General features: G+C 47.4%; 1 protein-coding gene across 4 annotated transcripts; it reads left to right on the forward strand.

Moving 5' to 3' along the window:
• The first annotated feature begins 499 nt into the window (after positions 1-499).
• On the forward strand, positions 500-22,306 carry IDNK (IDNK gluconokinase). 4 transcript variants are annotated; one of them, XM_029054779.1, is made up of 5 exons: positions 500-603; positions 9,219-9,249; positions 9,662-9,748; positions 17,829-17,872; positions 21,628-22,306. In XM_029054779.1, exons 1-5 carry the CDS (start codon positions 554-556, stop codon positions 22,013-22,015), a joined length of 600 nt encoding a protein of 199 aa, XP_028910612.1. In that variant the 5' UTR covers positions 500-553; the 3' UTR covers positions 22,016-22,306. The 4 variants fall into 4 exon arrangements, with proteins under 4 accessions (XP_028910612.1, XP_028910613.1, XP_028910616.1 ...); XM_029054781.2 differs by having other exon boundaries at positions 589-607; XM_029054780.2 differs by lacking the exon at positions 9,219-9,249 and having other exon boundaries at positions 528-603.
• Positions 22,307-24,506: the final 2,200 nt, after the last annotated feature.

Consider the following 24,506-nt stretch of genomic DNA (forward strand, 5'->3'; position numbering starts at 1 on the left):
CAGAGCCATTCCTTCAGAAGGCAGAGCTGGGGCAGCAGGAATTGTGTTTACTGACTGTCGTAGTCTTCCAGGTGCTTATAACTGTGCTGTACCCACAGTAGACTGTAAGCTCCTGAGGGCACTCAGAGATCACATCTATTAACTTCATTTATTCGATCATATTTATTGAGCGCTGACTGTGTGCAGAGCACTGTACTAAGGGCTTGAAGTACTAAGTACTAACTCTGTTGTCCTCTCCCAAGCGCTTGGTCTGTTGCTCCGCATACAGTAAGCGTTCCATAAACACGACCGAAGGACCGACTGACTGACTGACTGAATGAATGCATGAATGAATGTATGCAGGCATGATTCTATCCACTACACCGAGCTCTCCGTGCGTCTCCCAGGTTTTCCCTCTCTCCTCCCAGTACCCTAAACTGCCCCACTATGGCAGCTGCGATAGGGCAGGAAGAGCTGGGCCTCAGTTCCGGGTAGGGGGGTGGGGGAAGAAGGAGGAGCAGAGGGTGGAGAGAACAGGGGAGGGGAAAGGAAGAGAAAGGAACAGATCGGCCTCATGGAGCAGCCGGGAGCAGTGCTGGTGATGGGAGTGAGTGGCTCCGGAAAGTAGGTATTTATTTTAGCAGGGGCACCGCCCCCTCCCCTTCTTCTCCTCCTCCCCCCACCCTCCTCCTCTTTCCCCCTGCAAGAGGGACGGAGAGCAAGTAGGATCCCGGCACTTGGCCGAGCGGAAACCGCCGTGGATCGGATCGGCCTCCCTGCCTATTCTTACCCCTTTTTCCCCCGCTTCCCCGGGCCCCCTTCCCCCCGTCCCCATCATCCTGCCTCCCTGCATGCCCCAATCCTAAATCCTTCCCCGATCCCCCGCCCAGTCCACCTCCCTTGCAAAAGGCTCCTTCGTGGGAGAATCTGGTTGTTGGAACGGGACGAGGCCCGACCTGATGATCGTCAATCCGTACGGTGCTGGGCTCGTAGTAAGCGTTTACCAGGTCCCGCCCTTATTATTATTAACTGACTGCCGCAGTTTTGCAACATTCACTCCTAGAGGAGCAGCAAGAGCCCGGGCTTGGGAGTCAGAGGTCGTGGGTTCTAATACCTGCTCTTACACTTGTCTGCTGTGTGACCTTGGGCAAGTCACTTCACTTCTCTGGACCTCAGTTCCCTCATCTGTAAAGTGGGGATTGAGACACATGGGACAACCTGATTACCTTGTATTTAACCCAGCGATTAGAACAGTGCTTGGCACATAATAAGCGCTTAATAAATACCATTATTATTATTATTATTCAGTCACCTTGTCCCTTCCTCCCTTACCTCTCTGATTCCCTGCTTCAGCATAGCCCGCACACCTTGCTCCTCTAGTGCCAACCTACTCCCAGAAAACTGAGTTGTCCAGCTTTTCCAAGACACCAGGCTCATCGGGTTGATCCGGATTTTCCCAGAGTTCTAGGGATATGTGACGAGCTTTGAGAAAGTTAAGGGACACAGATGCCTGTAAGTGGTCTGTGACCCTGCAGAGTGAATGACAGCATAATGTAGAGGGGAATAACCCTAATCCTTGGTAGAGTTCAGAACTGATTTAAAATATGAATATAAAATTTAAAAGTTCATAGCCCTCTTCCACCATGAATGAAGGTATTGTATCAGTAACTAACCTACTTTATCAGCAACTAACCCTTCGCAGCCCTTCAATTTTTAATGTCACCATCTTATTTCTGGCTGATACAATAGGCCTACATTTTGATTTTTCAAATTCAATTACCCCAAATATGTCTGAACTGGCTTTGCTTATGGGCTTTTTTTTCATGCTATTGAAATACAGTGACACTGGTCAATTTCTTTTTCATTTGCACAGCCCTTCCCCTGAACATTGGTCTCACAGGCCGGTAACCTTGGAATTATCCTCAACTCATCTCTGTCATTCAACCCACATATTCAATCAGTCACTGAATCCTGTCAGTTCAACCTTCACGACATCGCCAAAATCTACCCTTTCCTCTCCATCCAAACTGCAACTACCATGTTAATCCAAGCATTTATCCTAATCCCACCTTGACTATTGCATCAGCCCCCATCCCTCACCCCCAACGATCTGGCCACCTACTTCATTACGAAAATTAACACAATCAGGTCTGAGCTCCCCAAAGTCACCCCTCCCTCTTCTGCCTCCCCCCACCCCGGTGATGTGTTCTGTAGACATGGATTAGACTGTAAACCCGTCAATGGGCAGTGATTGTCTCTGTTGCCGAATTGTACGTTCCAAGCGCTTAGTACAGTGCTCTGCACATAGTAAGCGCTCAATAAATACTATTGAATGAATGAACTCACTATACCTCAATCCCGTCTATCTCACTGCCGACCCCTTGCCCACCTCCTGCCTCCGGCCTGGAATGCTCTCCCACTTGATATCTCTTCCCTACCTTCAAAGTCTTACTAAAATCACGTCTCCAAGAGGCCCTCCCCAACTATGACTTTCCCAAGTGCTTAGTACAGTGCTCTGCACACAGCGCTCAAAAAATACCAGTGAATGAATGAACTAAGACCTCATTTCCCCTATTCCCTCTCCCTTCTGTGTCGCCAGTGTTCTTGGATCTGTCCCCTTTGAGCTCTCGATATTCACCCCACCCTCAGCCCCACAGCACTTAGGAACACACCCCTAATTTATTTTATTGCCAGTTTCCCCTTCTAAACCGTAAGCTCCTAGTGGCCAGGGAATTTACCAACTCTGTCATATTGTACTCTCCCAAACACTTAGTACAGTGCTCTGTACAATGCTCTGTACACTTACTAAATACCATTGATTGACAAGAGGGACCCTAGACCCCTCTTCCCTCAAGCTGGAAATGTAGTAATAATAATAATAGTTTTTGTTAAGCACTTAGTATGTAAAGGGCACTGTACTGAGTGCTGGTATAGGTTCAGACAAAATCCCTGTGGTACATGGGACTCACATTCTGAGGATGGGCTCAGTAATGATTAAAGGCTGGAGAATAGAAATGAGTCCCCATCAAGGAGCCCCTAGGGGCTCATAAATCAGTAAGCCCCCCCTCTAGACTGTAAGCTCCACCTGAGCAGGAAATGTCTGTTTATTGTTATATTGTACTCTCCCAAGCACTTAGTACAGTGCTTTGCACACAGTAAGCACTCAATCCGAATGAATGAACAGCCACAGCTGTAGTGCCCTGGCCCCAGGCATGGGGCTGCCCACCCACCCACCCACATGAGCCCACGTGTCCCATATTTTCTTTTAATGGTATTTGTTAAGCACTTATTATGTGCCAGGCACTGTACTAGGCACTAGGTTAGATACTAGGTTAGATACAGAGGAGCAGCGTGGCTCAGTGGAAAGAGCCCGGGCTTTGGAGTCAGAGGTCATGAGTTCGAATCCCAGCTCTGCCACTTGTCAGCTGTGTGACTGTGGGCAAGTCACTTAACTTCTCTGTGCCTCAGTTACCTCATCTGTAAAATGGGGATTAAGAGTGTGAGCCCCACGTGGGACATCCTGATTCCCCTGTGTCTACCCCAGCGCTTAGAACAGTGCTCGGCACATAGTAAGCGCTTAACAAATACCAACATTATTATTATTATTATACAAACTAATCGGGTTGGACACAGTCCAATGTCCCACATGGGGTCTTCATCCCCATTCTGCAGATGAGGTAACTGAGGCACAAAGAAGTCAACTTATCCAAGGTCACACAGCAGACAATTAGTGGGAGCCGAGATTAAAACCCAGGTCCTTCTGACCACCAGGCCCATGCTCTTTCCATTAGGCCATGCTGCTGCCTGTACGTACAAAGTTTTCAGCATCGGGCCAGTCAAAGGAAGAGAGCGAGCAGGTACTTAACTCCCATTTGACACATGACGAAATAGGCACAGAAAATTGAAGCAACCTACCTCAGCTACACAGTAGGCCTGGGGCAATTCCAAGCAGGTAGAACAGCATTTCTCCCCCTGCACCAGATTGCAAGATACTTGAGGGCAGGGATCCTGTCTACCAAGTCTTTTGTATTGTACTCTCCCAAGCGCTTAGTACAGTGTACTGTGCTGGATAAAAACCATTGATTAGACTGTAAGCTCCTCATGGGCAGGGCAGGAATCCTGTCTACCTAGTCTGTTGTATCATACTCTCCCAAGTATTTCTACCGTTGCACTTGGATTTGCACCCTTTTATTCTCCCCTCCCTCAGCCCCACAGCACTTATATACATAGCCATAATTTATTTATTTATATTAATGTCTGTCTCCCTGTCTAGACTGTAAGCTCACTGTGGGCAGATAACATGTTTATCAACTCTGTACTATTGTACTCTCCCAAGCTTTTAGTACAGTGCTATGCACACAGTAAGCACTCAATCCATACAATTGACTGCAATGCTTAGTACAGTGCTCTGCACACGGTAAGTGCTCCATAAATATCATTGATTGATGGATTAATTGATTGACCGTTTCCAGGCCATGACTGAGTTGCAAGTTTGGCTCTGGGCTAAGGGCAACTGGAGTAACTGGCCAGACTGCGAGGGAGGAAGAGAGGGCCCCATTCCCAGAGGAGAGATGCAGTGCTCTCACAGGGCTGTGTCCACCCAGGCCTACAAACTTCAGCCTTCATTCTGCCTTAGCTTGTGGAGTGGAGAAACTGTGTGGCAGGACTCTGGGCTGCAAAACTGAACAAGGGCTCGTGCGTGCGTGCGTGCGTGCGTGCGTGCGTGTGTGTGTGTGTGTGTGTGTGTGTCCATCCCTGTGGGGCATTTTGCAGGGTCCATCTGTCTCCTAGCTTCAGGGCTTAACTAGAAGGGCTTAGCCAGTGTCAGACCCAGTTGCCGCAGGGTCCTCTGAAACAGCAGATTGAAAATATTAACCACTCTAAGAGTCCCAGAGAACGGGCGTGCAGAATACAAAGACCATGGCTGCTTCCTGCCCCATTAAGGACTATCAAAGAGGGACAAAAGGCAGCTGCTGTTCCATTTTTGAATTTGGCCCCCTGCAGTGGACCATCCTAGAGAAGAATTGCTCTGCGACCTATTGCTGGGGGGGGGGCGGGGGGGAGGGAGGCCTCTGTGCAAACCACCCCACAGCTTCTAGGGCCCTTCTTGTGCTTGTGTTGTACCGAATGCTCTTAGGCTCCTCTAGGTATCTGGCACTGTATATTCCTTCCTCCTTGGAGGCGCCGGCTTCTTGTGCTTAACGCTGGGGGGGGTCCAGTAACCAACTGACCCTTATGCTTTGTCTCCTAGTGCTTTCTTCTACTTAATTTTAAATGAATTGGGCATTTGGTTGTCTGGCACTTTCCTTTCGGTCTAATACCACGGTCTGATTTACGCTGCTATTTTCTGATGTTTTTGCACAGAGATGGAAGGTGGTTTTTTCCTTTTGATTTGTTTTTTTTTTGCTTACTGTGTCGTGGGGCGTTTTAAACACTTCTTTTAATCACAATATCCTACAACAAGAAAATTGCCAATGATTACCTTGTCCTGGAACCACTTTCTACATTACTTGAAAGTCATGGAGATGGCCTTAATCAAGATGGATTGTTCTCCCACTCAGCAGCCAATTCCTATGGATTTTCCTGTTAAATATAACTGGGGAAAAGCAGAATACTGAGCACATTCATTCATTCATTCGTATTTATTGAGTGCTTACTGTGTGCAGAGCACTGTACTAAGCGCTTGGGACAGTACGGTATAACAATAAACAGACACATTCCTGGATTTATTCTCCTCCTCCTAACTTTCCCATCTCTGTCAACAATACAGATGGGAAACTCACTCTCCTGGTATTATCCTTGACTTCCCTAGAGAAGCAGTATGGCTCAGTGGAAGGAGCACGGGCTCAGGAGTCAGAGGTTTGGGTTCTAAACCCGGCTCCACCACTTGTCAGCTGTGTGATTTTGGACAGGTCACTTAACTTCTCTGTGCCTCAGTTACCTCATCTGTAAAATGGGGACTAAGACTGTGCGCCCCACATGGGACAACCTGATTAGCTTGTATCCCCCCAGTGCTTAGAACAGTGCTTGGCACAAAGTAAGCGCTTAGCAATACCATCAATATTATCATTATTTATTATTATTACCTCCATTGGCCAATCAATGAATGGTATTGAGCACTTTCAGTGTGCAGAGCACTGAACTTAGTGCTCGGGAGAGTTCAATACAACAGAGTTGGTAGACACACTCCCTATCCTCAAAGAGCTTACAGTCTACTGTGTGTAGAACACTGTACTAAGTGCTTGGGGGAGTCCAATAGAGTTAGTACACATAATCCCTGCCCTTGAGGAATTTACAGCCTAGAATGGCAGCTTATATTCTCAGTCCAGCCAGTCAGTTTCTAAATCCTGCTGCTTCCTCCTCTGTAACATTTCACGACTCTGGTTCATATTTTCACGACTCTGGTTCATATCCCCATCCACTGTATTACTGTAACTGCCTCCTTACTTACCTTATCTCAAGATACTCTTCTCCACCTGCACAGCCATGTCTTCAGAACCCATCAGTCCCCTCCAATGGCTCCCCATTTCTTTTTGCATATTCATTCCATTGTATTTATTGAGTGTTTACTGTGTGCACAGCAGTGTATTAAGTGCTTGGGAGAGGACAGTTGTGTTGCTAGACAACATTTCCTGCCCACAAGGAGCTTACAGACTAGAAGGGGAGACCAATATTAATAGAAATACAGAAATTCTGGATATTTACAGAAGTGTAGTGGGGCTCTGGGTGGAGTGAATATCAAGTGAACAGCAAGAGGAGTAATGCTCACTTTAAATACTTATGTTAATGTAATTAATCAGAAACAGCATGGCCTAGTGGTTAAAGCACAGGCCTGGGAGCCAGAGGACCTGGCTTCTATTCCCTGCTCTGCCACTTGTCTGCTGAGTGACCTTGGACAAGTCACTTAATTTCTCTATGCCTCATTACCTCATCTGTAAAGTGGGGATTAACATTGTGAGCCCCATGTGGGACACGGACTGGGAGAGTACAATATAACAATAAACAGACACATTCCCTGCCCACAACGAGCTTATGTTGGGCTCTTGAAAAAGAGAGCACAGAGCTCCAAACCTAAATCTGTGCTGGTAATTCTGAAGCCAAAGTGACCCTTTTCCTTTATTCTACAAATCCAATAAAAATTTTCCAGACCCCCACTTACCCAGAAAACTGAGTTGTCCAGCTTTTCCAAGACACCAGGCTCATCGGGTTGATCCGGATTTTCCCAGAGTTCTAGGGATATGTGACGAGCTTTGAGAAAGTTAAGGGACACAGATGCCTGTAAGTGGTCTGTGACCCTGCAGAGTGAATGACAGCATAATGTAGAGGGGAATAACCCTAATCCTTGGTAGAGTTCAGAACTGATTTAAAATATGAATATAAAATTTAAAAGTTCATAGCCCTCTTCCACCATGAATGAAGGTATTGTATCAGTAACTAACCTACTTTATCAGCAACTAACCCTTCGCAGCCCTTCAATTTTTAATGTCACCATCTTATTTCTGGCTGATACAATAGGCCTACATTTTGATTTTTCAAATTCAATTACCCCAAATATGTCTGAACTGGCTTTGCTTATGGGCTTTTTTTTCATGCTATTGAAATACAGTGACACTGGTCAATTTCTTTTTCATTTGCACAGCCCTTCCCCTGAACATTGGTCTCACAGGCCGGTAACCTTGGAATTATCCTCAACTCATCTCTGTCATTCAACCCACATATTCAATCAGTCACTGAATCCTGTCAGTTCAACCTTCACGACATCGCCAAAATCTACCCTTTCCTCTCCATCCAAACTGCAACTACCATGTTAATCCAAGCATTTATCCTAATCCCACCTTGACTATTGCATCAGCCCCCATCCCTCACCCCCAACGATCTGGCCACCTACTTCATTACGAAAATTAACACAATCAGGTCTGAGCTCCCCAAAGTCACCCCTCCCTCTTCTGCCTCCCCCCACCCCGGTGATGTGTTCTGTAGACATGGATTAGACTGTAAACCCGTCAATGGGCAGTGATTGTCTCTGTTGCCGAATTGTACGTTCCAAGCGCTTAGTACAGTGCTCTGCACATAGTAAGTGCTCAATAAATACTATTGAATGAATCAGCCTCCTTGCTGACCTCCCTGCCTCCTGTCTCTTCCCACTCTAGTCAGTACCTAACTCTGCTGCCCAGATCGTTCTTCTACAAAACGTTTGGTCCGGGTTTCCCCGCTCCTCAAGAACCTCCAGTGGTTGCCCATCCACCTCTTCATCAAACAGAAACTCCTTACCATTGGTTTTAAAGCACTCAATCACCATGCCCCCTCCTACCTTCCCTCCCTGATTTTCTACTACAACCCAGCCCCACACACTCTGCTTCTCGAATGCCAACCTACTCACTGTACCTCAGTATCATCTATCTCACCACTGACCTCTTGCCCACATCCTGCCTCTGGGCTGGAATGCCCTCCCTCTTCATTTTCAACAGACTATATCACCCACCTTCAAAGCCTTATTGAAGGCCCCTCTCCTCCAAGAGGCCTTCCGACTAGGGCCTCGTATGCTTTTCTCCCTCTCCCTTCTGTGTCGCCCTTGCATTTGGATTTGCTGTCTTCATTTCCTCCTCCCTCAGCCCCACAGCACTCATCTCTATATACATAATTTATTCATATTAATATCTGTCTTCTCCTCTAGGCTGTAAGCTCGTTGCGGGCAGGGAACTTGTCTACCAACTCTGTCATATTGTACTTTCCCAAGCGCTTAGTACAGTGCTCTACACACAGTAAGTGGTCTGTAAATATGATCAGTGGATTGGTAAGATATTGTCGTGGATTCTAGTCCCCTACAGGGGCCTTCTTTCTTCTGTCTCTCTAATGTGTCCATCCATCAATCAGTCAGTATGACCTAGTGGAAAGAGTGTGAGCCAGGGAGTTAGGAGACCTGGGTTCTAATTCTGACTCTGCTGGGTGACCTCAGGCAAGTCACTTCACTTCTCTGTGCCTCAGTTTCCTCATCTGTAAAACAGCGATTAAATACTTGTTCTCTCTCCCGCTAAAACTGTGAGCCTCATGTGGGACAGGGACTCTTTCCCTAACAAATGCCACAGTCGTTATTAGGTGCCTCCCACTGGAGGAAGCAGACAAGGCTCTCTCTGATGTTAACCCTTCCTTGGATCTAAAGAAACGTTCTGTGTTAGTTACGGGAAAACTTTTAAAACTCTAAGCATCTGTGCCCACACCCTGCCTGTGCTTCATTTTAGATCGACGGTGGGATCGCTTCTGGCTGCAAAGGTACAGCAATCCAGGGGTTCTTGGTCTGATTTCCCTTGGGACTTTGTTGAATTGCACAACTCCTCCCTCTCTTCCCCCTCCCTCCTTTGTGTGTCACTCTATAATTACTAGTCTTCTGCCCCTACCTCTATTGGCAGGGTGGAGAGGTGACTCCAGGCCTCGTGACTTTCTCTGCAGTGATTGAAAATAATAATGCCCCACTGGGGACCATTAGAGACTGCTGGCCAGGCTGAGGGTCCTGAGTGGGGCGATTATCGGCCATTTAGGATGGGGTGGGTGGAAGCCGAGGAGAAGGCTAGGGAAGTGGCCGAAATCCTGCTACTCTTCTTGCCGAGGGCTGGTGAAAGACCGTTCAGTGGCTGTAATCCAGACTGCTTAGCCTTCCATACCCAAGACCTTATTTCTCTTTCAGCTGGGATGGAAATTCTATGATGCAGATGACTATCATTCAGAAGAAAACCGCAAGAAAATGGGGCAAGGGATCCCTCTTGATGACCAGGTAATTTAACTCTGTCAGACCCATCTGTTTTCATCCATACACAACTAACCCCCGCTCAGCAATATGCATGTGTAGAGGGAGGAAAACGAAATCCACCCATAGACTGTAAACTCATGGTGGACAGGGAACATGTCTATCAAGTCTGTTGTACTCTTCCAGGTGCTTAATACAGTGCATTGAAGCGGTGTGGCCTAGTGGATAGAGCACAGGCCTGGGAGTCAGAGGGACTAGGGATCTAATTCTGGCTCCGTCACTTGTCTGCTGTGTGACTTTGGGCAAGACATTTCACTTCTCCGGGCCTCAGTTACCCCAACTGTGAAGTGGGGATTAAGACCGTGAACCCCATGTGGGACAGGGACTGTGTCCAATCTGCTTAGCTTGTATCTACCCTAGTGCTTAGTTCAGTGCCTGGCACATAGTTGGTGCTTAAAAAAATACCATAAAAAAACCCCACTTGATTGACTGATTTCCCTTTCTTCTGTAAAAGCCCTCATCCTGGCTTTGAATAGTCAGGTGCATACACAGAGGCAAGCCTTTTTGTCATTGGCCTTTGGAATTGTGTCCTGGGGGTCCTGATGAAATTCATTCAATAATTCAGTCATATTTATTGAGCACTTACTGTGGGCAAAGCACTGTACTAAGCGCTTGGGAGAGTACCATATAACAACACGAGTCTAGAAACGAGCTCACAATCTAGAGAAAGTGCCTGGTGGTACTCAGTAGAGATTTGCCCATATCTCAGCCCTAAAGTCCCTGGTCTGGGTATCAAAATCATGCTGTTGCTTGCCATAGGAGCAGATGCCTGTATGAGTGAGGTATGGTGGGGGAAGTTGGGCCTAGTGAAAAGAGAAGCAGCGTGGCTTCATGGAAAGAGCACGGACTTGGAAGTCAGAGGTTGTGGGTTCTAATACCGGCTCTGCCACTTATCAGCTGTGAGACTTTGGGCAAAGTTACTTCGTTTCTCTGTGCCGCAGTGACCTCATCTGTAAAATGGGGATTAAGACTGTGAGCCCCACATGGGACAACCTGATCCCCTTGTATCCTCTCCAGCGCTTAGAACAGTGCTTTGCACATAGTAAGCGCTTAACAAATTAACAAATGCCTTTTTTTTTTTAAACTCTGTGTCAAGCACGTTCCAAGCTCTGGATAGGTACAAGCTAATCAGTTGGACACAGTCCCTGTCCCACATGGGGCTCACATTCTTAATCCCCATTTTACAGATGACGTAATGAGACACAGAGAAATTAAGTGACTTGCCCAAGGTCACACAGCAGACAAGTGGCGGAGCCGGATTAGAACCCAGGTATTTCTGATTCCCAGGCCCGTGCTCTATCCACTACTCCATGATGATTGTAAGCACGTTGAGGGCAGAGTTCCTGTTGCCCAAATCCATTGTACTGTACTGCTGAGTCCAGTGCTGAAGAAATACCTCTGATTGGTTGATTGATGTGAAAATGATCATTTCCTTAACTGTAGCTTTTTTTCTTTGCAACTCCAGGGCAATTTTGGGTTTTGCTTTTCAGCAGTGTTTCAGAATCTAGACAGCCTGGTGATTCAAGAACAAAAGAGTTTTCAAGCTCCCAAAGTATTTTTTTTCTACTCACTCACTCCCTAGTCCACACTGGAGAGTGAAATAAATCCTTAAATCATGTTTTTTCCCTTGACCGGCTGAAAATTGCCATCGAGCCAATAGTGCCTCTCCAAGATACGCTCTAGAGAGAACTGGCCAAGCTGCCAGTCTTCTCATCCCTTTGGCTTCTGTCTTCACAGAGAGGGTAATCTCCCCGCTCTTGGGAGGTGGTCAGCAGTTGGGGCAATGGGTTTTGGGGGGCAGGGGAAACATGAGACCTACTCAGTGGTATGAGAAGCAGCATGGCACAGTGGATAGAGGCCGGGCCGGTGAGTTGGAAAGTCATGGGTTCTAATCTCGGCTCCACCGCTTGTCTGCTGTATGACCTTGGGCAAGTCACTTCACTTTTCTGTGCCTCAGCTATCTCATCTGTAAAATGGGGCTTGAGACTTTGAGCCCCATAGGGGACAGGGAATGTGTCCAACTTGATTTGCTTGTATCCACCCCAGCACTTAGTACAGTGCCTGGCACATAGTAAGCACTTAACAAATACATCATTGTCATCATCACAGTGCTGTATGACAGCACAGTGCTGTGCACACAGTAAGCACTTACTAAATACTATTACTACAAAGTCCCCACCCACCAGATGGGATTTAGCACAGAGAGTGAATTCCTTGCAACACGAGCTAGGAGAATCCTTTTTTTTTTTGATATTTGTTTGGCGCTTAATATGTGTCAGGCACTGTACTAAGCACTGGGATAGAGCCAATCTAATCAGTGTGGATACAGTCCAGGTCCCACATGGAGCTCACGGTTTTAATCCCCACTTTACAGTTGAGGTAATTGAGGCCTAGAGAAGTGAAGTGACTTGCCCAAGGTCTCACAGCAGACAAGTGGCAGAATCAGGATTAGAACCCAGGTCCTTCTGACTCCCAGACCCGGCCTTTATCCACTAGGCCATGCTGCTGTCCTCTCTAGGGCTGAATTGCTGTGAGGTGAGTGGAAGGATTAAAAACAGCTGTGGGCCTTTGTGTGGATTGAAGTTTCCATGTCTTCTCTCTAATAAAGAGGCCAGTTTGACCCCCTACCCTTCCAATGGGAAGCAGCATGGCCTAGTGGAAAGAACCCAAGCATGGGAGCCAGAGGAGCTGGGTTCTAATCCCTCCTCCTCCACTTGTCTGTTGTGTGACCCTGGCAAAACACTTCACATCTCTGTGCCTCAGTTACCTCAACTGCAAAATGGGGATTCAATACCTGTCCTCCCTCCTACTTGACTGTGAGCCCCATGTATCTGCCCTGATTAACTCATATCTACCCCAGCACTTAGAACAGTGCTTGACATATAATGAGCACTTAGCAAATACCATAAGAAATGCTGCATCGATCAAAAACAAGGGCTCTGATTCTGGCCCCACTGCTTTCCTGGTGTATGATCGTAGGCAAGTCACCTTCTCTGAGCCTTGGTTTCTTCATCTGTATAAATGGGGATAAGATACCCGTTCACCCTCTCCCCCCTTAGACTATGTCCAATTTGCTTATCTTGTTTCTACCCCAATGCCGAACACAGTGCTTGACATATAGGAAGACTGAACAAATAAACCCCCTCTCAGGATGGCACCCAGAGAGTTTCCAGTCCTCTACCAGTCTCGGCTAAGGGAGGGAGAGTCAATCAGAGGCATACCCTTTCCATTCCTAGCTTGGCAGTGGCTAGAGAGCGAAAGGCAATCTACTACCAGTCAAAACTCACCTGTGCTGGGCAGCAGTGGCACGGGAGAGAGTCGAGGGCAGAGACTCAAGTTTACTGCGTGGAAGGAGGCAATGGTAAACCACTTCCTTATTTTTACCGAGAAAACTCTTAAGGACCCACTACCAGAATGATTGCAGATGGAGAGTGGAGCGTTCTGGGAGAAATGTGTCCTTGGAGTCGCTATGGGTCAGAAATGGGGTGATAGCATAACACAAGATAAGAACAAATAACTGCGTTATAATTATGATTAGGCCATGCTCAGTGCCTAGACTGTAAGCTCACCGTGGGCAGGGACTGTGTGTCTGTTATATTGTTCTATTGGACTCTTCCAAGCCCATATTTTTAGGTGCACGGCTTCCCGTGACAACCAGTTCCATGGGCTTATCCCACCCTGGAGATGTTTGCCAGACCTTGGTCTGTAGGGAAAGAAAAACCAGCTGGAGTTTGAATGGTCAGCTTCTCCTCAAGAGAGACTTTCAAGTCACAGCTTGAGAGGCTCAGCAGGCTCCGGTGGTAGACAACGTCACTGGGCCATGTCAGCAAAAAAGAGTTCATCCTGCAACAGTCATATCTATTGAGTGCTTACTGTGTGCAGAACACTGGACGAAACACTTGGGAGAATACAGTAGAACCAAGTAACAGAGTTGGTCGCTATCCACAGTGAGCTTACAGCACTTGGGTATGTGCCCATAGTAAGCTCTCAATTAAATGCCATGGATTGATTGATTTGATACTCAACTCATCCCCCCCAAACATTCATTCAGTAGTATTTATTGAGGGCTTACTATGTGCAGAGCACTGTACTAAGTGCTTGGAATGTACAAATTGGTAGATTATAAACTAATTCAATCAGATGTCAGTCATATTTATTCAATCTCCGCCTCTAGGCTGTGAGCTCGTTGTGGGTAGGAATGTGTCTGTTGTTATACTGTACTCTCCCAAGCACTTAGTCCAGTGTTTTGCACACAGTAAGCGCTCGATAAATGCGATTGAATGAATGAATTTATTAAGCGCTTACTGTGTGCTGAACATGGAACTAAGCACTTGGGAAAGTACAGTACAATAATAAACTGACACATTTCCCACTCACATCGAGCTTATAGTCTAGAGGCTGAGACAGACATTAATATAAATAAATTACACATATTGTATAAAAATTAAATTACAGGCACAACCAACTCCATTGCACTGCACTCTCCCGAATGCTTAGTACAGTGTTCTGCATAAATTAAGCACCCAATAAATACTGCTGATTGATTGAGCAATCCCTCAGATAAGCACACTGCTTTGGTGGTTCTTTTTTGGCTAGTAAGACCCCCCCCCCCATTCTCTCAAGGATTATCCAAACAAACAAAAGAAAAGAAGTGCTTCACTACAGAAGTGTTTCACTACACAGCCGGTTGTAAGCATATGGAATGTATTACCCCAGGAAGCTGTGCAAGCAGAAAATTGCAATAGCTTCAGGAGAAGTCCTCTGTCTCCCCCTCTAGACTGCACGCTTGTTACAGGCAGGGACCGTATCTGCTAATTCTGGTGTATTGTACTCGCCCAAGGATTTAGTATAGTGGTCTGCACATAGTAAGAGCTCAATAAATACCACTGATTGATTGATTGTTTTGGGGGTTACTAGAGGAAAAGTTGGAATGTAGGGGAGAAAGGTTATGGTTGTTGGATCGCCCCTCGCCACCCACGGGAATGGATGATGGCCCTCCTGGACAGAGAAGCAGTGTTGCCTAGTGGATAGAGCATGGGCTTGGGAGTCCGAAGGACCTGAGTTAATAATAATAATGATAATAATATTCCTTAAGCAATTCCTCTGCGCCAAGCACTGTTCTGAGTACTGAGATAGATACAAGTTAATCAGGTTGGACACTCATTCATTCAATAGTATTTATTGAGCGCTTACTATGTGCAGAGCACTGTACTAAGCGCTTGGAATGAACAAGTCGGCAACAGATAGTCCTTGCCGTTTGACGGGCTTACAGTCTAATCGGGGGAGACGGACAGACGAGAACAATGGCAATAAATAGAGTCGAGGGGAAGAACATCTCATAAAAACAATGGCAACTAAATAGAATCAAGGCGATGTACATTTCATTAACAAAATAAATAGGGTAATAAATATATACAGTTGAGCAGACGAGTACAGTGCTGAGGGGATGGGAAGGGAGAGGGGGAGGAGCAGAGGGAAATGGGGGAAAAAAGGATTAAGCTGCGGAGAGGTGAAGGGGTGGTGGTAGAGGGAGTAGAGGGAGAAGAGGAGCTCAGTCTGGGAAGGCCTCTTGGAGGAGGTGAGTTTTAAGTAGGGTTTTGAAGAGGGGAAGAGAATCAGTTTGGCGGAGGTGAGGAGGGAGGGCGTTCCGGGACCGCGGGAGGACGTGGCCCGGGGGTCGACGGCGGGATGGGCGAGACCGAGGGACGGTGAGGAGGTGGGCGACGGAGGAGCGGAGCGTGCGGGGTGGGCGGTAGAAAGAGTGAAGGGAGGAGAGGTAGGAAGGGGCAAGGTGATGGAGAGCCTCAAAGCCTAGAGTGAGGAGTTTTTGTTTGGAGCGGATAGTTGATAGTGGTTGCCTATCAACCTCTGGAGTTGTTTAAGAAGGGGAGTGACATGCCCAGATCGTTTCTGCAGGAAGATGAGCCGGGCAGCGGAGTGAAGAATAGACCGGAGCGGGGCGAGAGAGGAGGAAGGGAGATCGGAGAGAAGGCTGACACAGTAGTCTAACCGGGATATAACGAGAGCCCATAGCAGTAAGGTAGCCGTCTGGGTGGAGAGGAAAGGGCGGATCTTGGCGATATTGTAAAGGTGAAACCGGCAGGTCTCGGTAATGGATAGGATGTGTGGGGTGAACGAGAGAGATGAGTCAAGGATGACACCGAGATCGCGGGCCTGAGAGACGGGAAGGACGGTCGTGCCATCCACGGTGATAGGGAAGTCTGGGAGAGGACCGGGTTTGGGAGGGAAGATGAGGAGTGGAGCAGGGTTCTAATCCTGGGTCTGCCACTTGTCTGCTGTGTGACCTTGGGCAAATCACTTAACTTCTCTGGGCCTCAGTTACCTCATCTGTAAAATGGGGATTAAGACTGTGAGCCCTATGTGGGACAGAGACTGTGTCCAACTCAAATACCTTCTATCTACCCCAGTGTTTAGTACAGTGCCTGGCACATAGTAAGCATTTACCAAATACCACCATTATTATAATTATTATTATCAAGGAAACGTTTTAGTGGTGTTTGTTAATTGCTTACTATGTGTCAGACACTGTTCTAAGCAATGAGGGAGATACAATTAATCAGGTTGGACACATGGGGCTCACAGTCTAAGTAGGAAGGAGAACAAATATTGAATCCCCACTTTACAGTTGAGGAAACCGAGGCACAGAGAAGTGAAGTGTCTTGCCCAAGGGCACAGAGCAGGTAAATGGCAGAGCTGGGATTAGAACCCAGGTCCTCTGACTCCCAGGCTCTTTCCACTAAGCCACACTGCTTTTGTTGCCATGGAGACAAAATCCTGGGCCAGATGGACCATTGGTCTGAGCCAGAGATGGCACTGCGCATGGTCTTAGGAAAGCCTGAGAAATTCTTTCCAGAGTTGCTGAACATCACATTCATACGGCTTGTATGGTCACTGCCAAGGACATTGGATACTGAATAGTTTTCATGTTGAAGATTCCTTCTCCCCCGCCTTGTTTTATATCATCTCCATCTTGCTGGCCACTTCTGATTGCAGTTATACACTGAAACTAGCAATTAAAGACAAGTTCTCATTTAGTTCATTTTCAGCTATTGAAGGCACTTAGGCCATTATCTCCTAGGGGATTTTGTTTGTCAGTTGCTCAAGAATGCCCTTTTGACAGAATTCGTGAGAGAAGGGGTTAATGGCAGCAGAGATAAATACCAGTAAGAAATACTATTACTGCTAGTATTACTCCAGGGATAGTAAGGAATTCAAGTGATATCAGTCTCACATGCACAAAATGCTTCAATGCCACATTTAAAATAGAGCCTCTTTAAAACCAGCCACCTGCTGTTTCCAAGGAATCGTTGCACGGGAGACCATTCTGCAACCTGGAGTTGATGTCTCGGACTTACCGATGAATCGATAGCATCGATTAAGCATCGACTGGGTGCCGAGCGCTGTACTGAGAGCTTGGGAGAGTTCACGAGAATTAGTAGACATGATCCCTGCCCTCGAGGAGTTTATAATCTAGCGAGGTTCACTCATTCATTCAGTCGTACTTATTGAGCGCTTACTGCGTGCACAGCATTGTACTAAGCGCTTGGGAGAGCACAGTATAATAATAGACACATTCTCTGCCCCCAGTGAGTTTACAGTCTGGAGACGAGTTTACAGTCCAGATGTTGACAGACACTAAAAGAAATTACAAGTCGGGGAAGCAACAGTAACTCAGTGCTTAGGGGATGAGGACTCAAATGCGTAAGTGACCAGGAAGTTGAAGTGGCAATAGTGGGGGAAATAGGTTCGGGAGGTGAGAGGTTCATCAGGGAAGGCTTCCTGGAAGAAACGGGATTTGAGAAAAAGGCCTTGAAGGTTGGGAGAGCAGTGGTCTGTTGGATGGGGGAGGGAGTGAGCAAGAGGTCGGCAGCGGGAGAGATGAGGCCCAGTGGGTAAGCTGAGCTTGATCAGCCTTAGTTCCTGAGACCCAGATGAATGTTTGTCAAGAGGCCTGTAATGGCTTGCTAAACATCCTGTAAAGCCAATTATAACGGGAGAAGTTATGGTTTGTTTGCTCTGTTTCCAGGACCGAATTCCATGGCTTTGCTGCTTACATGACATTCTGATGAGGTAAGAGAATCACACCGACCTTTGGCCCTACCACCTCTTAGTCAAACCCGATAAATCCAAACGACCCGGAGGAAATGACAGGAAAACCCGGATGATTGACTGAAGAATGTTGCACTTTGCTACCGAGTACATCGGTAATCGCTCCCCTCCCGTGCCAAAATAAAGCCATGCTTGATGGAGTGACCTAGTGTAATGTGGGGGTGAAGGGTGAGGGTATCGACACGTCTGGAATTTAAGGTCCTACTACAGTCTTTGCGGGGGGGGGGGGGGGGGGGGGCGGTGGTGCTGGAAGTGTGAGCTCTGTTCAAAAACTCTGGCCCCGCCGGAAATCCAGCCCAAACCAGCCTTGCCTTTTTTTTTTTCTGTAATGTATTTGTTAAGCACTTACTATGTTCCAGACACTACTAAGCACTGGGGTAGATACAAGCTAATCAGGTTGGACACAGTCCCTGTCCTACATGGGACTCACAATCTTAATACCCAATTTACAGGTGAGGTAAGTGAGGCCCAAAGGAGTCAGGTGACCTGTCCAAAGTCACACAGCAGACAAGTGGCAGAGCCGGGATTAAACCCAGGTCCTTTTGATTCCCAGGATGGTGCTCTGGCCAGTGGGGGGCTACATGCTGGTCAGCCCTTTCTGCCAGATGGGGCCCTTAAAGTGAGGAGGAGATTGGGGGCAGGAGAAGCAGTGTGGCCTAATGGATAGACCCCGGGCCTGGCACTCAGAGGACCTGGGTTCCAATCCCAGCTCCACCACTTGTCTGTTGTGTGCTTTGGGCGGGTCACTTCACTTCTCTGTGCCTCAGTTACCTCATTTGGAAAATGGGAATTAAGACTGTGAGCCTCACGTGAGACACTGACTAGGTCCAACCTGATTAACTTGTATCTACCCCAGTAATAATAATATGGTATTTGTTAAGCGCTTACTATGTGCCAGGCACTGTACTAAGCGCTGGGGTGGGTACAAGTTAATCAGGTTGGACACAGCTCATGTCCCATATGGGGCTCACATTCTCAATCCCCATTTTACAGATGAGATATCTGAGGCACAGAGAAGTTAAATGACTTGCCCAAGCTCACACAGCAGAGAAGTGGCAGTGCCTGGCACATAGTAAGTGCTTAACAAATGCCATTAAAAACAACAACTCAATTTCCAATTGTCCCCAGTCCTTAATCCCTGACCCTACTCATTTTGTCAGAGTGCAGAATGAGAAAGGTGGTCTGGGTGAAAGCGGTGAGCTTTAGGGTAATAATAATAATAGTGATAGTAATAATGATGATAAAAAGGAGACATTTCCTGCTGAATCGGTTTCCTCCAAGATACTGAAACAGTTTCTTTCCCTCTCGGGAACTTGCGTGAATCCTATTGGCGCGCAAACCAGCTTAGATTAGCTTTTGCCTTCTGGACCAATGGATAGAGCTGTGAAATGGCAAGTGGTGAGAAGCGATGAGCTTGTAAGTAGTCGTTCCCACGTTGGTGCGTTTTGCCTTTTTGAAAAGTGCATCCACATTTTTTCATTGCAAAACAAATATTGAGTTAGGAAAGGTCATTCCGCTTTAAATTTAAAATGCAGTTGGAAATGTGTTATTCAGAAAGCTGCTCGGAAACTGCCTGGGCTGCTGTCTCTCAACCCATAAGGGGCTACCGCTTGAAGAGCCACTAATCCTGTTACGTTCCTCCCGGATATCTAATGTGGACCAGAGACAGCTGAGTCCGATGGTGCCTTCCACCAACCTTAAACACCCCCCTCTACCCCTCCCCAACCCCCTGATCAGAGAGGCAATCTTGTTAGGCCTTACACATGGCCCTGGTGATTCACAGGATGGCATTATTCCAGGAGCAGTTAAAATAATGACCTTGGGGCTCAGTCAGCCCTAAAGAGCAAGGGATTCTAGAGGGACAAACTCCACCATGGAAACGGCAGTGAGACTCCCGTGGCCAGAAACCTCAATGCCACGTTTTCCTCCTCGCCCCGGCCCCCGTCTGATGGTGGGCTGGCTGAGGGGGAAGGGTTACAAGCGGAGAATCGTGACCCGAGTTTAACCACCTCCCCCTCCTGCAATTTGGTTATGATGGTATTAGTTTAAGCACTTAGCCTGTGCCAGGTACTGTTCTAAGCACTGGGGTGGATGCAAGCAATTGAGTTGGACACAGTCCCTGTCCCACGTGGGGCTCACAGTCTCAATCCCCATTTTCCAGAGGAGGTCACTGAGGCCCAGAGGAGTGAAATGACTTGCCCAAGGTCCCACAGCAGACAAGCGGCAGCCCCGGGATTAGAAGCCATGATCTTCTGACTCCCAGGCCCGGGCTCTAGCCACCATCCCATGCTGCTTCTCTATGCTGATAATTGGGGTATTTGTTCAGTGCTTCCTTGGTGTTATGAGAAGGGAGAATCAGGGGCTGATGGGCTCCTTTGGAAACTGGATGGCGGGGATGGGGAGGGAATGCATTTCTGACTCTCGAGATCACTGCGTGCTTCAACTGAGACTCCGGACAAACTAAAAGGAGAGCGATTGTGTTTGGGGTGGAGATGGGATCGACCCGGCTGCACCCTAAATGCCATCAACCCCAGATCGATCCCACACTGAAGCAGAAATCCCGGAAAGGAAACGACTGGAGCATATTGGCCAATGATGATACATTACGTGAGCTAGCCAGGGGAAAGTTCGGATAGTCTTCTGACACTAGGAGCACTCATGTCTGAATTCCCAAATCATTTGTTTATATGTGTATCTGTCTCCCCCTCTAAACCATAAGCTCTTTGTGGACAGGGAATATGTCTAAGCAGCATGGTGTAATGGCTAGAGCACGGGCCTGGGCGTCAGGAGGTCATATGTTCTAATCCCGGCTCCACCATTTATCTGCTATATGACCTTGGGGAAGTCACTTCACATCTCTGTGCCTCAGTTCCATCATCTGTAAAATGGGGATTGAGACTGTGAGCCCCACGTGGGACAGGGACTGTGTCCAACCCGATTTGCTTCTATCCATTCCAGTGCTTAGTACAGTGCCTGGCACATAGTAAGTGCTTAACAAATACCACAATTATTATTATTACTATTACCACCAACTCAGTCAAGCAACCAATCGTATTTATGGAGCACTTACTGTGTGCAGAGGCACTGTACTGAGCGCTTGGGCCCCTGGGGAATGGGGATCCCCTAGAATCAATGGTCCTTTTTGAAAGGGTCTCATTATGTGGCTTCTCCTAGAACATGGCACCAAAAGCAGAGAGCAGAAATAAGCCAAACACAGGCAAAAATTGGCCAAAAGCAGAAAAGCAGAGAGGTTGTGTGCTCCTCACACTATCCCAACGCTGATGCTCCCATGACCCTCGGCCACCCGAGACGGCATCAAGAATAATATCAATAATTGGAGTAATTGGTAATACTAGGTGCCAAGCACTGCGCTAAGCACTGGGGAAGAAACAAGACAAAAAAACGGACACAGTCTCTGACCTACACGGGGTTCCTAGTCTAAGGGAGAGGGAGAACAGCTATTTTGACCTCACTTTAGAGATGAGGAAACTGAGGCCCAGAGTAGTGAAGTGACTCATCAAGATCTCACCCGGGAGGGAAGTGGAAGAGTCAGGATCCTCTGACTGCCAGTCGTCTGATCATTCCATCCTTTTTTGCACCAGATAATGGTCTCTGGATGATGTTCCACATTAGGCGGCAAAGAAATAGGAGACAAGCAAAATCTACTGCTCCAAATTGACCCAGTTTTGTCTGGATGCTTTTTTTTTTTTTGACAGAGATTTGTCTTCAGGGCAGAGTGTGGTTTTAGCCTGTTCGGCTTTGAAGAAAATGTACAGAAACATTTTAGCGAGAGGGGGAGACGCCGGGACTCTGAAATGCGACAGCCCGGGGAGCAGAGAAGCACTGCCAGAGGTAAAGTTCCTCGTGGCCTATTTGGATGGATCCTTTCATGTCATCTCCAGCCGCCTCGCCCAACGGAAAGGACATTTCATGGCCCCTGAGTTGTTACAATCCCAGTTTGATACTCTGGAGCCTCCAGCAGCACCAGAAAACTTTCTGCAAATCAGCGTGGAGAACGGTGTCTCAGAAATAGTTGCAAAAGTCGAGGAAGCACTCAGAAAGAAGAGAAGAGAGTTTCAGTGTAGCCTGCCAGTTCCGAATTAACTCGAGAATGTTAAACCCGGTGGAAGTCCTACTGACCCAGTATTGCTGTTTTCTTGCCAATTGGAACTTTCCAGTGCGCTGTGGGAGACTTGGGATACCCTAAAGAAATCCCAACCCTCCAAGGACTACGGCCCTGTTGCCTTCTGGAATTTTAAACTTTCGATCTGTATGTTCTAATGGAAGCGGGGGCCCAAAAAGATGATCGGGGCAAATACCTTAATAAAGAAATAGAACGCTTTCAGCCAGGTGGCTCTTGATTACATCCTTCCAAATAAACAAAATATGAACGTCCTTGTGTTACAGTAAAGTTCTTGTCCTTAGGCCAGAGGTGGGAGAAAAATGGGCTCAGGAAAACCACCTTCTTCCTCACCAGCTGTGCCAGAGTGGGGGCATCACGTTTTATGTGCCATGGAGATCTGTGCAACCCAGACAGGAAAGGGAACACAACACAAAGTGGCATAATGGCTAGAGCCCGGGCCTGGGAGTCAGAAGGTCATGAGTTCTAATCCTGCCTCTGCCACTTGTCTGCTGTGTGACCTGGGGGGAGTCACTTCACTTCTCTGGGCCTCAGGGACCTCATCTGGAAAATGGGGATTAAGACTGTGAGCCCCCTGTGGGGCAGGGACTGTGTCCTAACCAATTTGCTCGTATCCACCCCAGGGTTTAGTACAGTGCCTGGAATATAGTAAGTGCTTAACAAATACCACAATTATCACTAATAACAATAATTGTGATATTTGTTAAGCGCTTATTATGCACCAAGTACTTCTCTGTGCCTCAGTTACCTCATCTGTAAAATGAAAATTAAGACTGTGAGCCCCACTTGGGACAACCTGATCAACTTGTACCGCCCCCAGCGCATACAACAGTGCTTGGCACATAGTAAGCACTTAACAAATACCATCATTATTATTATCAATAATTGAATGGTATTTATTGAGAGCTTACTATGTGCAAAGCACTTGGGAGAGTCCAATCCAAGAAAGGGTGGGCAGATCCCTTCAGATGGGGGTTTGCCCTCCCCCGCCTCCTGTCAGCCTCACGCTACCGGTACTCCCAACTACTCCCAAGGCTGAGGCGGCTGCAGCTACCTCGAGATAAGAGCAGTCACACGCCCACAGCCCAGACACATCTCCCGGCTCTGTCCCACCATCCCCAGCTTCAGTAATTACCTCCCAGTCAGCTCTGAGCAGGGCTACAGATCTCTGAGCCCGGCATGAGGGGTGGAACAGCCAGCTTCTGTCTGCCCTGGCTAATGAAGCAGCGGGGCCTAATGGATGGAGCCCAGGTCTGGGAGCCAGAAGGACCTGGGTCTGCCAATTGTCTGATGGGTGACCTTGGGCAAGTCACTTCACTTCTCTGTGCCTCAGGTCTCTCATCTGTAAAACGGAAATTAAGACTGAGGTCCATGTGGGACAGGGACTGTGTCCAACCTGATTACTTTGTATCTACCTTAATGCTTAGAACAGTGCCTGGCACATAGTAAGCGTTTAACAAATACCATTTTTTTTTAAAAAAAAGGATCCTTCAGTCTGGAAAGATGAAGGCTGAGAGGGAACGTCTCTTAAGTCTACCAAATCATGAAGGGTGTGGACAAGGTGGGGATGGTGGTGGAGGGGACATGACTCAAAGCTATAAAGGGAGGAAGAAAAGTGCTGGACTGTAAATTGGGGGTCTTTTTTTTTTTTTAAACCTCACCTTACCCAGCATGCCCTGCCTAATGAAGCAGCGTGGTCGAGTGGATGGAGTCAGAGCCCCTGGGTTCTAATCCCCGCTCTGCCACTTGTCTTCTGTGTGATCCTGGGCAAGTCACTTGACTTCTCTGGGGCTGTCACTTGACTTCTCTGGGCCTCAGTTCCCTCATCTCTCAAATGGTAATTAAATCTGTGACCGCCCCCCCCCCCCCCATCCCCCAATGTGGGACATGGACTGTGTCCAACCTGATTAGCTTGTATCTACCCCAGCACTGAGTACAATGCCTGGCACGGAGTGCGCACTTATCAAATACCATTTAAAAAAAAAATGCTAAGCAGGCACCTGACAGTAGTAGCACTAGAGTGACCATGCCTGAAGATTCACCCAGTTCACAAAGCAATCCCTAGTTTGGGACTGGTAGAACAAAAGACATTCCCCTGCCCTCTCTGGGGTTGAGGGAGAAAGTGCAGAATCGGGAGAACAACGTGGCTTGACCTATAAAAGAGAATTTCCCAGATTCCAGTGAAATTGCCACCTCGTCCTGGTTGTCTTTAATTGAATCCTCTCCAAAATGAGCGAGGGTTCAAGGTTACATCTTCTGAGGATCATGAAAGACGGGTGAGGGGTTAGGGTTAAGATTCAGTAAAAATCAATCTTACACACTGTTGGGAAACACACACCTGCAGTAGCAGCAGAGCACAGCTAGTTATCTGGTGCCTACGGCAAGAACACCAGCTTTCATCCCACCTTAATTATGCTAATTATGGTATTAAACGCTTATTATGCATCAAGCACT

Source organism: Ornithorhynchus anatinus, chromosome X5 (genome assembly GCF_004115215.2).
Source record: "Ornithorhynchus anatinus isolate Pmale09 chromosome X5, mOrnAna1.pri.v4, whole genome shotgun sequence".
NCBI classification, from domain to species: Eukaryota; Metazoa; Chordata; class Mammalia; order Monotremata; family Ornithorhynchidae; genus Ornithorhynchus; species Ornithorhynchus anatinus.

Coding starts and splice junctions, on each gene's coding strand:
- IDNK (XM_029054779.1), top strand. CDS start 554: ATGGAGCAGCCGGGAGCAGTGCTGGTGATGGGAGTGAGTGGCTCCGGA. Junction 9,250..9,661: donor GATCGCTTCTGGCTGCAAAG/GTACAGCAATCC, acceptor TTTCTCTTTCAG/CTGGGATGGAAATTCTATGA. Junction 9,749..17,828: donor GGATCCCTCTTGATGACCAG/GTAATTTAACTC, acceptor CTCTGTTTCCAG/GACCGAATTCCATGGCTTTG.